General features: G+C 35.6%; 1 protein-coding gene across 3 annotated transcripts in view; it reads left to right on the forward strand.

Annotated features, from left to right (window-relative positions):
- ODAD2 (outer dynein arm docking complex subunit 2) overlaps nucleotides 1–16,405 on the forward strand; it is a 70,646-nt gene that overhangs the window by 19,536 nt on the left and 34,705 nt on the right. For all 3 annotated transcript variants that reach the window (XM_062494130.1, XM_062494139.1, XM_062494127.1), the window contains exons 10-15: nucleotides 2,143–2,289; nucleotides 2,566–2,775; nucleotides 2,937–3,161; nucleotides 5,381–5,491; nucleotides 6,004–6,158; nucleotides 9,508–9,750. In XM_062494130.1, the coding sequence (XP_062350114.1) occupies nucleotides 2,143–2,289; nucleotides 2,566–2,775; nucleotides 2,937–3,161; nucleotides 5,381–5,491; nucleotides 6,004–6,158; nucleotides 9,508–9,750 (1,091 nt within the window). The remainder of the gene's footprint in view (nucleotides 1–2,142; nucleotides 2,290–2,565; nucleotides 2,776–2,936; nucleotides 3,162–5,380; nucleotides 5,492–6,003; nucleotides 6,159–9,507; nucleotides 9,751–16,405) is intronic.

Here is a 16,405-nt window from a genome sequence, read left to right on the forward strand (position 1 = left end):
AGTGTAACAGTGATACTGGCTTATTTTCATGGATATATGTGTTATGCCAATATATAAGAAGAAAGGCACATTTTTAAATAAGTCTGTGTTTAATTTCAAACCTTAAAATTGACTGCTGATCTGCCAGTAGAGTCTATTTTGCTTCCAACATATCAGATTTCAAATGGTATAACAACATGATGCAGATTTTATGTCAGCTTAATGGAGAGGTAACTATTTCCATGCATGTTAAAATCTATGCTGTAACTACTACAAGACTTACTGTAATGATAACTTCAAGAAACAAAAAATAATTGTTGAAACCATCAGCAGTATTTCTTATTTTGTAGAACTGATGCTTCAGCACATATGAAAAATATTTTATTGCGGTTTTACATTAAAAACACTTAAAAGTGGTGTGTTCATTTTTGAAACTGAAAAAATAAAATGCATATATATATATTATATATGGTTGTAATTTTTATTCAGTATAAGCAAATTAAAAGTTGTTTATTTTTTAAAAACCTGGTCCATATTAAATATGCCAACCATTATACATGTAAGGTAAAGGAATTATGGATTACTATGTTATGTATAAATGCAGTTTCACTGTAGGAGATGCAGTTCTCAGGAGGAGAGACATCACTTTTCAGGTTAGCAATATCCTTCTAACAGTTATGTAAAATAATAAAATGACAAGTTTTCTTTTAAAACACCTGCTGCAAGTTTTTATGAGAAAAAGTGAAGTAAACATCAAAGTCTAATCTATGTTAAATGGCCACAAATTTCATAAAATGATAGCTGTTAGTTCTTCTGAGCTGCAGAATATTCTCTGTAGCAGTTCTGTAATCATATTGTAGGGATTTTTAAAAAAAATAATTTAGAGTTTTATATATGTGGATAAACTGATTTCTATAGGAAAATGTTTGAGAAATTGTCACATTATTTTATACTGTAGGACATGAAGTAGATGAAAATATGCTATTAAAGCAAGACACATTTCATTCTCCTGAAGTCAAGGTGATAAAGATGATTACTAAAGATAATTTTTAAAAATTGTGGGCATCTTCCTCTAGGACACTATGTTACACATGTTTAAAAACTACCTTTACATTAACCACTTTTGTGGGGAAATTCTGTGGTATCTGTTACAAGAAATTTAGGGAAAAATTATGAAGCACTGTGAATATATACTTCATTGATTAGCAGAAGTGTTTTGTCTGATGTAAACTACTGGTCTGAAACTTTATGAAGTAGTTCTCTCACATTCTTTTTGGATGTATTTCCTGACTTATGATTCTTTACTACATTTATAACTTGAAGAGCATGTTAAATTTGACTTCCTTTTGTACTGTATTCTTCTTACTGTTTCTGTTCACAGCTAAGAAATATGCTTCAAAAGTTCTGGTTTTGTTAGAACTACCTGTTTTATATTAGCAAATGCTACTCAGTTTTGTAATATTCTGTGTTTTATTATGATGTCCACAATTTAACAGAACACTTTCCTCTGAGAAGGGTTGACCAAAAATCCTTTACAGATTCAAAACTCTCATTTAAAAGAGGTGGGTTTGGGCAGCACAGTTCAGATCAGGATGGGAGCCAAAACTTTCCTGGAATGCAGGGGGTGGATGCTGTAGTTTGATTTAGTAGGTACTCTAAGTTGTAACTTCCATGTTAGTACCAGCTGGCAATGTTCACTCCAGCTTCTGTTGCAGCTACAGCTCAGCTCTCCTAATTTCCATGCAGATCAGTTCATCCCTGATTTTACTGACAGTTAACCTATAGTATAGGTTTAAAAGAATCCACTTGCATATGGTTTAACTTTCTGTGTTGTGTTCTTTGAGTTTTTTCCTTCCCTTAAGTCTAGTTGCAGGGACTGAAATAGAGCTTATAATTTAGAAAAAACATTCAATCTGGTATATTCACAGCAAGCCATGTTAGTCATTTTCCACCTGAGCTATTCACTCATTTGAATATTTGTGCCATTTACAGACCTTATCAGTAATTCCATTTCTTACTATGCTTGTGTTATTGAACACCATAGAATCAAAACAGTCTTAACATGTTTCTTCTTTAGTAGTAGTTTTATTAGCGTGACTAGAAGTGATTGAGTTTTATATTAAATGTGCTTTACTTCTTTGTTAATTATTTGCTTTATTTTAGGGAGGCGATCCAACAGCTACTGTAATTGCACTGTGTTCAATTAGAGATTTCAATCTGTCTCAAGAAACATGTCAGCTGGCCATCAAAGACACTGGATGTCTTGAAGTGTTAATTAATTTACTTGATACAGAAGAAATTAAATGTCAGGTAATGAGCTTTGTCAAATAGAGAAATTAATATGCCTTTTATATTAGAATATCTTTTCGAGTCTCAAAGTTAGAGTGTAAAGAAAATTGATTTCTCATTTCTGTGTATTCTTTTTTTCTTCAGATTTTTTAGAAAGACATCTGTGTCTTTGACTTTCAGTTTCCTTCTTTTCTGCTGATTAAATATAAAGAGAAAAAAATAACCCATCATTTAAAATAATATTATCGTTTTTGTATACCTAAATAATATTTAATTTCTATTGTTCCCATTATTTAGGCTGGTTCATTAAAAATCCTGAAGGAAATTAGTCAAAATGTATTGATCAGACATGCAATTGCAGATCTTGGAGGCTTGGAGATCATGGTGAAAATACTGGACTCTCCAGATACCAATCTAAAATGTTTGGCAGCTGAAACAATTGCCAATGTTGCTAGATTTAAACGAGCACGAAAGACAGTAAGGCAACATGGAGGAATCAAGAAATTGGTAAGCAAACGTCAAAATTTGTATCATGGTCATATGCATATTTTTGTTCAAAAAATACATCGTGTGTTGTAAATGTGATTAATTGTAGTGTGTACCTTAGTTAGAAAGCAGCATGGTACTGAAGTTTCCTGCAGATATTAAAAATTGGTATTTTTTTTTAGGTTGAGCTATTGGACTGTATTTCAGTGGGATCATCATACCAAGCCAAAGACACTGAAACAGCACGCTGTGGAGCTTTGGCACTGTGGAGCTGCAGCAAAAGCACCAAAAACAAGAAAGCAATCCGTAGAGCTGGTGGCATCCCATTACTAGCTAGATGGCTCAAATGTTCACACACAGACATCTTAATCCCAGTAGTGGGGACACTACAAGAATGTGCCTCAGAGGTGAGTAAACACGAATAGCTAAGTTATTTCTAAGCATTAAAGGAATTTGCCAGTAAAAGGAAAAATTGCATTTGACAGTCCCTTAAATCAGATCAGTTTTCCCATCAGGAAGTAGATGTTTTATGTAATCAAAGTGGTTTTGAGAAGGACACAACTTGAATTGAAGTAAAAGCCACATATTTTTTTTTATTTGAAAGGCTAGGAGTAATACATAAAAGAAAAAAAATGTAGAAAATAAAGCCTTAATGAGTTTATTTTTTTCATCATACTTTACAAATTTGGCAACCTAAGGTGCTGTGTTCTGGTTAATCAATGCATTTAAATTGTATAAAACTAACCTGCAGGTTTGGCCAAGAAGGCAGTGCATGCAGAGTGGTTTACAGTGTCCTTGTACATTGGATCTGATCCGTTGCAAATAGAAGAAAGGAATATATGTGATTTTTCTACAGATTTATGTGGCAAATTTTGCAACTTTGAGTATATTCAGTTTTTAAATTTGAATACAATTATTTTTTACCATGGCTATGTAAGGGATTACACTAGTGGGACAGTTCTGTTTAATATCTTTATGAATGACCTGGTTGAGGGGATAGAGGGCAACCTCAAGAGGCTCAGTGTTTGCAGACACACCAAGGGTGGGAGTGTCAATTTATTGGAGGGCAGGAAGGCTCTGCAGAGGGGTCTTCTGAACAGGCTGGTCCTGGGTGCCAAGGCCAGTGGTGCAAGGTTCAGCAAAGCCAAGTGCCAGGTCCTGCACTGGGTCATGGCAATCCCTGCAGTGCTACAGGCTGGGGAAGGAGAGGCTGGAAAACTGCATGGTAGAAAATGGCCTGGAGGGCTAAACATGAGCCAGCATGTGCCCAGGTAGACAAAAAGGCCAATGGCATCCTGGCCTGTGTCAGCAGTAGTGTGGCCAGCAGGACCAAGGCAGTGATCATCCCCCTGTGCTAGGTGCTGCACAAATCCTGTGTTCAGTTCTGGGTCCCTCAATTCAGGAAGAACATTGAGGTGCTGGAGTGTGTCCAGAGAAGGGCAGTGAAGTTGGGGAAGGGTCTGGAGCACAGGGTTGGTGAGAAGCAGCTGAAGGAGCTGGGGTGTTTAGCCTGGAGAGAAGGAGACTCAGAGGGGACCTGATCACTTGCTCCAGCTACCTGAAAGAAAAGTTGGAGCCAGGTGGGGTTGTTCTCTTCTCCCAGGTAACAAGCAATAGGATCAGAGGAAATTGCCTCAGGTTGAATCAGGGGAGGTTTAGATTGAATATTAGGAAAAATTTCTTCCCCAAAAACAGTTGTCAAGCACTGGAAGAGACTGCCCAGGGGAATGGTTGAGTCACCATCCCTGGAGTTAAAAGATGTGCAGATGTGGCACTTAGAGATGCAGTTTAGTGGTGGACTTGGCAGCGTTGGGTGTTGGTTGGACTCAATGATCTTAGAGGTATTTTCCAACCTAAATTATTCTATTTGTTTATGATTCTGTATCTTCATTTGAACTTGAGCTGTATTGCATTTCAGATAAAAAATATACATAATTTGTCTTGGTGCATTTGAGGCCCAGAAGACCTAATTTTTCAAGAGATTTTACATTATTAGACACCGTCTGTTAAAAATTAGCTTCTTGAATTGCACAAATTAATGCATGTTCCATGAGACACAAGGCTGGCGTGTTTTAGTTTCAGTAAGTATATATTGAGAAGGTGTCATTTTTGAGGGTTTCTTGTATGTCCTAACTTGGAAGGAACACTAAATGCATTTCTTACACAGATGTTTCCCCCACTTAAAAATGATCCCCTGTTAGAATGCCTGTAGGTTAAAATTTGGATGAAAATATCACTAAAAACGTTAATTCTAAGAACATGGTTTTCTAACCAGTGAAGGGGTACTTCTTGATCCCATTCTGAAGCATCTTTTGCTTTCTTGGGTCTGAGCAGGGAGTCTGGACACCTTTCAGAATATTCTATATTCTGTGTAAGCCAAGTGGCTAAGCCAAGATAGGCAGTGGAGTACCTTATTTTACCAGTGATTTGAAGAGCACTACAGAGAACGTCAGTATTTGCTTACCTCTGAGATCACCAGTAGCATTTTCAAGGCAATGATGACTGGTGCTTCCATAAAGTACAAGGCTTCTCAATATCGAACCCTATACTTTTAGCATTGTATTATTGTTGTGACCTATTGACTGTTAATATGCTGGATTTAAAAGATGCAGTTTATCTTTTTTAGCCAAGTTACAGACTTGCGATAAGGACAGAAGGCATGATTGAGAACCTAGTGAAAAATCTGAGCAGTGAGCACGAGGAGCTCCAGATGCATTGTGCAAGTGCCATATTTAAGGTAATTGTTACTATAATCAGTAGATCAAAACAGGATTAGTCCTTTGTTTTCATGTCACTGTCAGTTTTAAATTTTCTTAATTTCACTATTTCTCAAATAGAGAAAAATTACAGAAATGTTGTTAATATTTCAGCTGCATATTTAGTATTATTATTAGGTTCCTACTTGCTCTTCTTGTGTGCAAGCATTAAGTTGTGCAGGTAACCAGTGGAGAGAGGTGAGGCATACTGTGCAGAGAGCTGCTTTGTTTTTTTTATTTGTTTGCCCCTAAAGTGGACAGTGTGACAGTATGAGCACTGCTGCACATACAGGAACAGTTTACTGTCAAACTCTCTTAGTGAGTTGTTAGCATCTTCAGATACTTGAATACAATATTTATGTTTTCTTCTCTATTAGCTTTTGCTAGTTACAATATAGCACAGCTAGCTTTTGAAGACATAATGTTACACATTTTTACATAATATATATTTTTATTTATATGTATATATATATATATTTTTTTTTTTTTACAGTGTGCAGAAGATGAAGAAACACGTGACCTGGTTAGAAAACACGAAGGTCTACAACCACTATCTGATCTTCTTGGTAACAGTGAAAACAAACAACTCTTGGCAGCTGTGACAGGAGCAATCTGGAAATGTGCAATCAGTACAGAAAATGTGTTAAAGTAACAATTTAATTTTATAAGCATTTATTACATTATCATGTTTTGAATTTACAAGCCTCTATTGTTTTCAAAACTGCTGTGTCATGATTCTTCAAAATCAGTCTTTATAATCATTTGGGCTTTCAACTTAGGCTTTATAGCGCTTAAAAAATTGGCACCTAACCTCATCAGGGTAGAGTGGAGACAGTGTTAAATTCCTAGAATCTTAACAGTCAATGGAGACAAGTGGTGCCTCTGGCTATAGGACACTGAATCAGGAGGTGTACTAGCTCACACTTGACTCGTGGCCATATCTGATCTCCCCCCTCCTGTCTGTAACTTACAAGTCAGAATCACTGCTTTATGGTAGAAAGAGTACTTAGTACACTTGACTTTAATGTTTACAAGATAGACAGAGACCAAATTATCTCATTGTAGGTTAGATATCTAATGCATATTAAAAATATACAGGAGTCAAGGATAATTAGCCTAGATGCCTCTCTTCTTGAATACAGAAGGGACTCAGAAAAGTAGCTTAGTCTGGAGGCCCAGCTTCTAAATGAGTGGAATTAACTGATGAGAGTTCTACTGTGGGTGCCAGCAATCTTTCAGTATCAGGGTTCTGAGTAATTACCTGAAAACATGACAATAGGAGTTGTCACTCTTCACCTTCCATGGAGCAGCTTAATGATTGAGAACACTTTACCCTCTCATCTAAAAGAAATATAACAAATTTGTGCACCTTACCTAAAAAAAGGGAAGCTGGCTCCACTACATATGTGCTAGGTTTCCTGCTGGAACTATGCTGCTCTGTACGTAGAGCATGTAGAAAGGTTAGAAGGTGTACTAGTAAGAGGTAACATCTTCCTGCTGATCTAATTTAGTGTACCTTGCTGGATAAGCACATATGATAAATAAAGACTGGGTAAAAATTAGGACAATATCCAGGTTTTGCATTCTGACTTTTTACTGTCCTAAATAAATTCCCTACAGACCTATGGTCTTTACATCCTCTACTGCTGTCCTACTGCTTTTTTTGCACTCTCAATTGCACAGTAACCTAACTTTCCTTATGGATGTATCCTTCTTTTCTGAAGGGTTTGTGCAGAGGTATCCTGATTCTGGATCAGTCAGTGATGAGACAGACTGAATGGCTCTCTCTGTACTAGTAAATTAAAACAGGGCCAAACCTTTCAGGTTTCAGGCACTGTGTTAGGATTATCCATGCTGTTTAACTGCCAGCACAGTCCCTTACACAGTTTGCCAGCAAATGCTCTCCCAGACAATGCCCAGACACTCCTTAGGAACGGTGCAGGCAGCAGACTGTTCCCATTAGGCAGAATGGGTGAGGCCACCCTGCATTGTGAGGATAAGAGATTTTGGCCATATGGATGCTGTGTTGTGCTTCTTGTCCTCAGGGCTCGAGAATGAGCCCTAGCCTGTTTTATTTGTTAGTATAGCTGTAGCCAATAATTCTGTCCAACTGCAAACAGATTTTTGTTGGGCTACTCACGTATCTTTGGCAAGTGCTTGGTGCTCCACAAAGGTTACTAGCCCAGCACAGCTCCAGCTGAATTCATGTGTTATGTAGTGCTGAGTCTGAAGCAGTAAACCCTATCCAAACTCAAGATGGGAGGGCACTAAAGAAAAAGGAGTGAGGATAATATGAAAACACCTAAGTAGATCTGGAGGGATGAGCCTGAGTCTGGCATGAAGCTAGAACTAACAAACCCTGCTGGCTCCTGCAGGGGCACTTAATTATCTCTGAAGTGCTCCGGCGTATTTCCTGTAGCTGGAGTTCAGAGCTGAGATGTGCTGACTCAGCTGGGGCTGGTGCGGGTCCTGTGCCCGTTTAGCTGCGGGTGCAGCTGGCGTGGGAGCAGCCGTACTGCTGCTGGACACAAGGTGGCCCGAGCCAACAGCTCTGTCAGAGAGAGCAGCCTGCAGAGCCAGCTCACATCGCTCCATCTGTGAAGCACTAAATGCCAGCAAAAATCAGTTTTGTTCTGTTGGTTTGTTTTTTTTTTTTAATTATTTGCTTACTTTATTGCTCTTTTTTTCATGTTGATGTTTACTCTTGAGAAATAATTGTAGGGATACTTCCAAATTACAGTGAACAAAGAAAGGAAAATTTCTCTTTAGGCAAAAGTTTGGATGATGAAAAAAAATTTTCTCATTTCTCAGTTGCTTTAATTATTATGCTGATAACACATCTTGGAAAGATTAATTTTTATTGAAACATCTGCATAAAAATCTCAGAAATATGAATATTTTTTGTATAAATAAAAAGCTACATGGTCAACTGATTCCTGGAAAATACTTTTTATAGCTCAAGTAGACATTCAAGTAGACAGAAGCTAGGGCCTGGGTGGAAAGCACAAATGAGAACTCAGTCCTCTCAGAGAAAATGTCTCTGATAATTAGATTATATTAGGTTAGATCTAGCTTGGTATACCACATGGAACTGTCAAGGTGTATCAGAAAATGTATAAAAGGAAGATGCAATATTTGTTAAGAATCCCCCAAGTTTAAAAAAAAAAACAAAAATCCCACAAAAAAACCCAAAATAAAACAACACCAAAACGCCTTAAAAGATGATTCCAGCACCAAGGAAAAAATCCTCTTCTGAAAGATGACCTTTTGAGGTTTAGCACACATCTCTTTGTAAGATAGGACCTTGAAGATTTTAAAAACCAGACTTTTGATTCTCAGTATCAAAAGTTATATGAAGAATGAGGAAAGTATTAATAGAGCAGTCAAGTCAAATTTCTGTGAATTTATTTCTTAAATACAAGTTTGAATCTAACAAGTGTACTAGATGGAAATGTACTAGAACTGTGGTTCTGACCTCAGGAAAATGCAGTATATTTGGCCTGAGCTAAGTATAGAACTGAACAGGGTAAACTCTCTAAAGGTTCATATTTAGTGAAGAAAAAGGGAAATCCTTTGGTTCAGAGAGGTGGAGGTGGGTCTGGTACAATACTACTGTATCTATTGTTAACATAGCTGGGAAAAGTGCTGGAAGTAAGGACAGCACAGTAATTGCCAGTCTTCTGGTTTGTTTTCAGCTGTTTGTAGGAGTTGCATCCACATGTCAAGTTTAAAAAACCCCTCACACTACTCAGGAGGTTCTTAGGCAGCTAAATAGTAGAAATGTAGCTAGAAGGGTAGAATAAGGAATTAGGCTGTATGTCACAGTTAGAGTAAGTGATTGAAATGGTTTACCTGTATTGGGATTTCTTCAGCACGATGATTTATGTACAGAAATTAGAACTTGTACTTCGATTGTAATAATATTTTAATGATAAAATTAAGCTTATAATGGTAACATACTGGAAATAACAACTTTGAATTTATTGCTGTCATTTAGATTTCAGGAATATAAAACCGTAGAAACTTTGGTAACACTGCTTACTGATCAGCCTGAAGAGGTTCTTATAAATGTCATTGGAGCACTGGGAGAATGTTGCCAAGAGCAAGAAAATCGAGGCACTATCCGCAGATGTGGTGGAATCGCACCTATAGTGAAGTTACTGACTGCAACTAATCAGGCCCTGCTTGTGAATGTCAACAAAGCAGTGGGAGGTTGTGCAATGGAACCTGAAAATATGTTGTAAGTTATTAATACTCGTGGCATTTTAAATATTGAAAAACGGTTCTGTTATTCTGATGCAAATGCAGCCAAATCTAATCTGATGTAAGATATTTTTTACTTCTTGCTTTTACCAGAGCTCTGTGGGTTAGTTAAGTCCTACTGTAAACTTGCTATAGATAAAAAAATTATTAAGGAAATATATAGAAGGTAAAACTTTTGCATTTTGAGAAAAATCAAATAAACCTTTTGTAAATTGGTTTTTGTTAAAGTTGAAATTCAAAGTTAAAAAAACATTTTAAAGTGCTGCATGATAGGTCCATGTTTTGCCCTCTCTTTTTACTTCTGTTCGCATCATTAAAAATAACCTAAATTAGAGAAAGTTGTTCTAAAAGGAAACATACACATTTGCTGTCATTAAAATAAACTGTGTAGTAGAGTATTACTTGTATTGTATATCTCTTTTGTCCTCCATCATTCCTTTTGTGAACTCAGACAGTTTTTGGACCCTTTTCTCCCCTCATACACCTTTGCAAGATCAAAGAAAGAGGCAGTCTTTAGTTTTGTGATGTAGATATGTACAAATTAGGAAGATGGTTGAGTTTTATGATGAAACATTTCAGTTAAATGCTGAGGTTGGCATTTGCTGTGCTTACTGTTCTCTTACAAGGATATTTACTTCGAGATTCTCAGCATATTTCCCTCCTTATACATAAGGGAGGTCAGAAAGAGAGTTTTATTAAGCTCCTCCTGTTCTGATTTGCGTAATTCACTTGATATTCATATAGCAGTGCAGGGAATTCTTTTCCTGAATAAGGCTTTTGTTCTCATGCTTTGGCTGTCACCCAGTGGCAAAAGGCTGGATGGTACACAACTGTAAACATGGGTTGTGTGAGCAGTTAGCCATGCAGCATTAAAGTATGAATAAATGAAATAATTTTAATGACATTTCTCACTCAAAATCAGCCTTCAGCATAATATATTAACCTGAGAGAATTAGCATTGCAAATACTGAGAAACTTAAATGCCAATAAATATAAATTGATATTTATAAAACCTCAGACATACTCCAGTATTCAGAACTGTCACTTTAGAATCCAGTATAGACAGCTTCATACTGGAATGTGTTCAGTATAAGCATAAAAAAATACAAGGTGCTGCTAAAATTGTGATAGAACAAAGTCTGTCTTGTCTTCAAGAAGAAAGTACAGGTTTGGGGCAAAATTTATATTATAAAGTTTGTAAAGAGTGAACAGAGGAATCAAATGTGGAATTTGGTTCATGTAAAACATTCTCTGTTGAAGTTCTCAACTTTAGAAGTGTTTCTAAAAGTATTTCAAAACATTAGCAAGTAAACAAGATCTCAAATAAGTGTCAATATACTTCTTGCTAATACATAAACATTATACAAATATTGTTATTAGTATGACTGTGCCATGTACCTGATGTATTGTGCTAGCTATGCTTGTTGTAGTAGAAGAGATAATGCTGCTGTATTTTTCCCAAAGTATGATTCATTCAAGTGTGAATAAATTGGATAGTAATTCAGCAAAATGTTTAAACATAATGCTTAGTTAAAACATTGACAGCAGTGTAACTGCTCATATGTTTAAATTATTTCCTTGATTGAGTGATCTGCCTCTCACAAGGCACTTACAAGCAACTTCCCCCGACCCCACCCCTGACCCCCACCTCCCCCACTAAAAAAAAAAAAAAAAAAAAAAAAAAAAAAAAAAAAAAAAAAAAAGTATGTGCATTCATCTCCCTTCTCCTCCTCTCAGACCAGTAGAGTAGAAGTTGAAATTGTGTCTCCTCATCCTAAGTGCTCTACTTCTGGGGAAGAATACCAAAGACCAAAGACAAGAAGTAAACACACATACACAGTCTGTAGAATGACTCTTTCGTTTACAAAACTGGGGCCTAAAACAATAAATAGCCTTGTTAGAAGTTACTGTGGAGGTCAGTCTCTTTCTGTAAATATTTCCTGAAGTTCTTGACCAAGAAGACATATCTTAAAAAGGGTGTGGAAATGTGCCAGATTACCTTCTAGAAAGAAGCCAAGCACAGCCACTTGCAGCTCGTAAGCATTTACAGGTGATGAGAATTTTATATTGCATCAGGTTGATACTTAGGTGTTTATGGTCTTTCAGATTCATGTAGCTGGATCCCTATTACATTTCTTATCTCATAATAACTTATTTCTCAGAATGGTTTGACACGTTCTAGGTAATCAGTTTTTCTCTGCTGCCTATTCCTACCAAATTTGGCTGGCAGGTCTTGAGGCTTGGGGGGGTTTTGTCATGTGGTACAGACAGGCTCTGTTTACAGTGTAACTTTTTTAGTTTGGCACTATAGAAACTCTGAAAATTATGATGATTTTCCTGGATTCTTCTATCATTGATTTTCATATGTAGAAAAATTTAAGCCTTCATAAGAATTGAGAATTTTCAGATATATTCTTGCATTTCATTAGCTGGAAGTGTGTTTAACAAAGTGTGCCTTAGAGACTAAATATTCAGTTCAGCAGTTTTCTACTTTGGATGTGCTTATCCTTGCAGCAGTAGGTATGTGAAGAGTGAGCAAGAGTGGAACTCATATAATTTCTGTAATTGACTCGGATCTATAATGAAGAGGTTGTGATTAATGTAAGAAATAACACATCATTATGGACTAGAAAAAGCTGAGAATGTTCTATGAAGCAGGGCAGTTAAATTCTGAGGGAAATACTGTGTGATTATAAGAGACTAACAGATAGGCGTAGGTGAATCTACGTCTTCTATATGTCTGTTCTGTCTTTTATTTCTGCCATGTTTTCTGGTTGACACTGTGACTCTTACAGCTACTGAATGGAAGGTACACACACTAGTGTTACTTTTCTGCACCAATCCTTTACTTCAGGGCAACTTGAAGCAATTATGTGATTCTTGCTGACTCTGTTGAGCTATTTAAAATAAAGAAAACAGCAGCCAGCTTCTCTCACAGCCAAAAATAAGTTGACTTATCTAAAAAAACCCAACATAATTATGTGACTGACCTTCCTTACTCTTGTGTAGACAGCATGAAGCTGTTCTCCATACTTGGTACTGTACTACCACTGAGAGAGATCTTGCTGTATATTTTTTTATGTATAGTTATCTTTTTGAGGAACTTTTCATAAGTTATTAGCTTTCTTTAACTAAAAACAAAGGTTAGTGCATATCCTTTAACTGACACTAGATTTTCATTTACTCTTTCCATTTGAAAATCCATAGACTGCATCGCTGGCATTCGAAACCAAGGGCTTAGAATCTTATAAACTAAAATGTACAATTATTTTAGCCAAGCAGATGGAGTTTGAGTCATTGGTATATAATACTATTTATCAAAGCAGTCAGCAGCAACTAGTGAAAGTTTTAAGAAAAATGCTGAATTGTGGTTTAAAAAAAGATGAGATTACATTCTGACAGAATTAAACCCTATAATCTTACCGGTGAGCACAATACAGAGTCAGTATAACTTTGTTTATTTACATTTGTATTTGTGGTCTAAATTGGCAGGCAATTAAACTGAAGTTCTCAAAGTTCTGGTAAGTAACATGTTTGTAGAGAAAGATGATAGATATGACAAACAGATGTCTAGGCTGTATGTATGCATGTGTATTTAAGCAATTCATGTTGACATTTCTACTGGAAATGTTCAGTATTAAATTTTAACTTGAAAGAGAAGTACTATTTCAGATTAACAGCTTTTCTAATTTCAGATATATTTTAAAAAGTAAAGTAAATTTCTAGAATTGTAAGCTACATCTTGCTCATGATGTTCAATGATATAATGATAATGGGATTCTTAAATAATGTGAAAAGTCTTCATTTGGCAACTTTGGCCTGGGAACAGAGAAGAAAAGTAATTTTAAAAATTATCTCAAGTTGACCAATCTGCACTGATCAAATACCAATTCAATCTAACCTAAAAATTGCAATAATCTCTGAATGGGTTTAATTGCATTAAAGTTATTTCTCCATATATGACCATACATATGTTCTGTGTTGGAAGAAGGAACATATTTTGGTCCTACACCTTGAAGCTGCCTTTTGGTAGGAGTGATGATACCTAATAACATATCCCTTCACCTCTGCTCTAATCATGTCTGGCCAGCACAGGAGCACATGACAGGAGTGCCCCTTCAGCCAGTTCCAACAGCCATTGCAATTTCTTTTGGTTATTTCAAGGAGCAGAATACACCTATCTAAATTACATCAGTGATCAAACAAGATCAGTCTGTGACAGAGAGCTTTGAATTAGAAGAGGTGGCCCAGTTCTACTGTGAGATGCCTTGGCTATACTAAGGAATAGAGGCACAGCAGTTCAGAACCTGGGCTCTTGCTTTTGAACTCAATGTATTCATGCATTGCTGTGTATTTACAGTGAAGGACCAAGTGGCTTATAATAAAGATAACATTTCTACTTTGAGTGAGTTTCATGCCTGTTAAGAGTTTGACTATTACTAGTGCCCTGTACACTAAGTACATTACATACATACATACACTAGCAGATCAGCTGCTCTATAAAGCTGTTAAATATTTGAATATTAAAGTATTAAATATTAAGACTTTTATATCAGCTAAATATTGTATTATTTCAGTTTTTATGAGATTCCATTCAGCTTTCAAAGAAAATGCTTAGCACTTTTATTTTAAAACCTGTCTTTTAACAATCTCATGAGTGGTTGTTTGCTCCAGATTTCCGTAGTAGTTTAATGTTATCGACAGAATATCAGCAAATTATTATAAAATAAATTAGTTAAGGGTCTGTAGACATGGTAAATAATGTGCTAACTATGGATGAATACAGAATTGAATGCCAATAAAAGTAAATTTTATGTTATATTTGCTTGCATTTATTGTGGTGAGAAGCTTTATTACTTCATCCTGCTAATAATATACATTGTTGGAAGAAAATTAGATACAAAAACTATATTAAAAGCAAATAATAATGTTGTTTAACATTATGCCATGAAAGCTAAAACTTTCAAGATTACAGGTCTATTTTCCTCTCTTTTTTTTTTCCTGAAGAAAACTAAATGTGTATTTTTTGTCAGCTTCAAAAATGCATTTTTTACATAGGAAGGAAGTTAATGTCTAAGCACTTTTATAGAGGAAACATTTTTCAGGACCATTTATTTTAGTGTTCCCTTTGCTGTAAAGGCAAATTCACTCATTCAGAACCCATTTTCTTCATCTGCTGGATTGTATAGTGAAAACATAGGAAGATTAAAAAAATTGAACTATTCAGCAGTGCTTTCTAGATTAGCAAATGTATGTTCTCAGCAAGATGAAAATAAGGTTTGTTCTTGTATGGTGATTACACAATGATAATTCTCCCAGAGTGAGAATTTAAGAGCATCATTCCTGTACATAGAAGTCTTTTTATTTGTGTTAATCTAGTGTAACTGCAATTAATCAGTGATGAACAGTGTGATTTGGAGATGCTATTGTTTTGTTTCTACTGATTCCTAGTTGAATTTTATTCATGATGAATGGTCAGAGAACTATGCGTTCACATATTCTGAGCTGGCTTCCATTGATCTAAGACAACTGGTCTTTCCAGTCTTTAAGAAATGGGCAAAACTCTTCTTCAGAAAATTAATGATAGAGGGAGGCTAGTTTACCTTGAAACACTGTAGACCAGAAAACTGAAAAGAAAATGTAAGTAAACTTCAAATTGAAAAGGAAGCTTTAAGAAAAATGGAAAAGAAAGATAAATCATCTTAGAGGTTGTTTTTATTTTAGTGTAGTGGAAAAATCTGAGTTCAGTGTTTGGCTTCTATCTCTTGATTTTTATATACTTGTTGGAGCTGGGTCATTAATATTTAGTCCCTCTTGGGAGGAAGTACCTCATGTTGGTAAATGATCAGTACTCTGTTTGACTAGAGGAAAGATTCATGGGTTCTTTTTAATTAATTCCAATATAGGAAAAAATTCCTTGTACTTTCTGAAATTATGGGAGAGTAATGTTAAATTTGCTTAAAAGTGTTTGGGGTTTGGAGGGACTTAAAAGTTTGTTTTGAAGCTTTTACTTAAGTCATCACTACTGTATGAACATATATGTGTAATTGTACAGTTTGTGCTCCTACAGTTTTATTTTGTTGTGTTAAGACTTCTCAATTTGTCCTTTGAATGATGGTTTTCTTGCAATTGATTTGGAGTTGAGTGTGTAAAATAAGCTATACTGAAGCTGGAAGATCTTAAAAAACTTTAAGGTTTTTTAGCTTAACCATAGCTTTGTTCAAAAAGTATTATTTTGAAAACTATAGTCATTTAAACAGTTTGCATAAAAATGTTATGAATAAAGTCCTTACTTATTTTAGACAGATTTCATGTCATTATTTATTTTTTCTGCTTCAAATGATGCTAGAATTACATGCAAAATTCATTTCATACTTAGTTTTAAAATTTCCTGGCAAAGCCTATGTAGTGAACACAAATGAGATGCTTTATCTGCTGTTTTTAAGCTCTCTTAAAAATGTATTCGAATTCTCTTGCATTTACAATTAAAGATATAAACACATTATATGCGATTTAATTTTTTTACTTTTGAGGTTAGACAATGAAGGTGTGCTTGCTTTTCTTCAGCTTCTGCTCATCTGCTTTGAGTTTAACTCAGTTTCTGGAAAAAAGGCACGTTGGTAAAGGCTATT

This window comes from Cinclus cinclus, chromosome 1, assembly GCF_963662255.1.
Source record: "Cinclus cinclus chromosome 1, bCinCin1.1, whole genome shotgun sequence".
Taxonomy (NCBI): domain Eukaryota; kingdom Metazoa; phylum Chordata; class Aves; order Passeriformes; family Cinclidae; genus Cinclus; species Cinclus cinclus.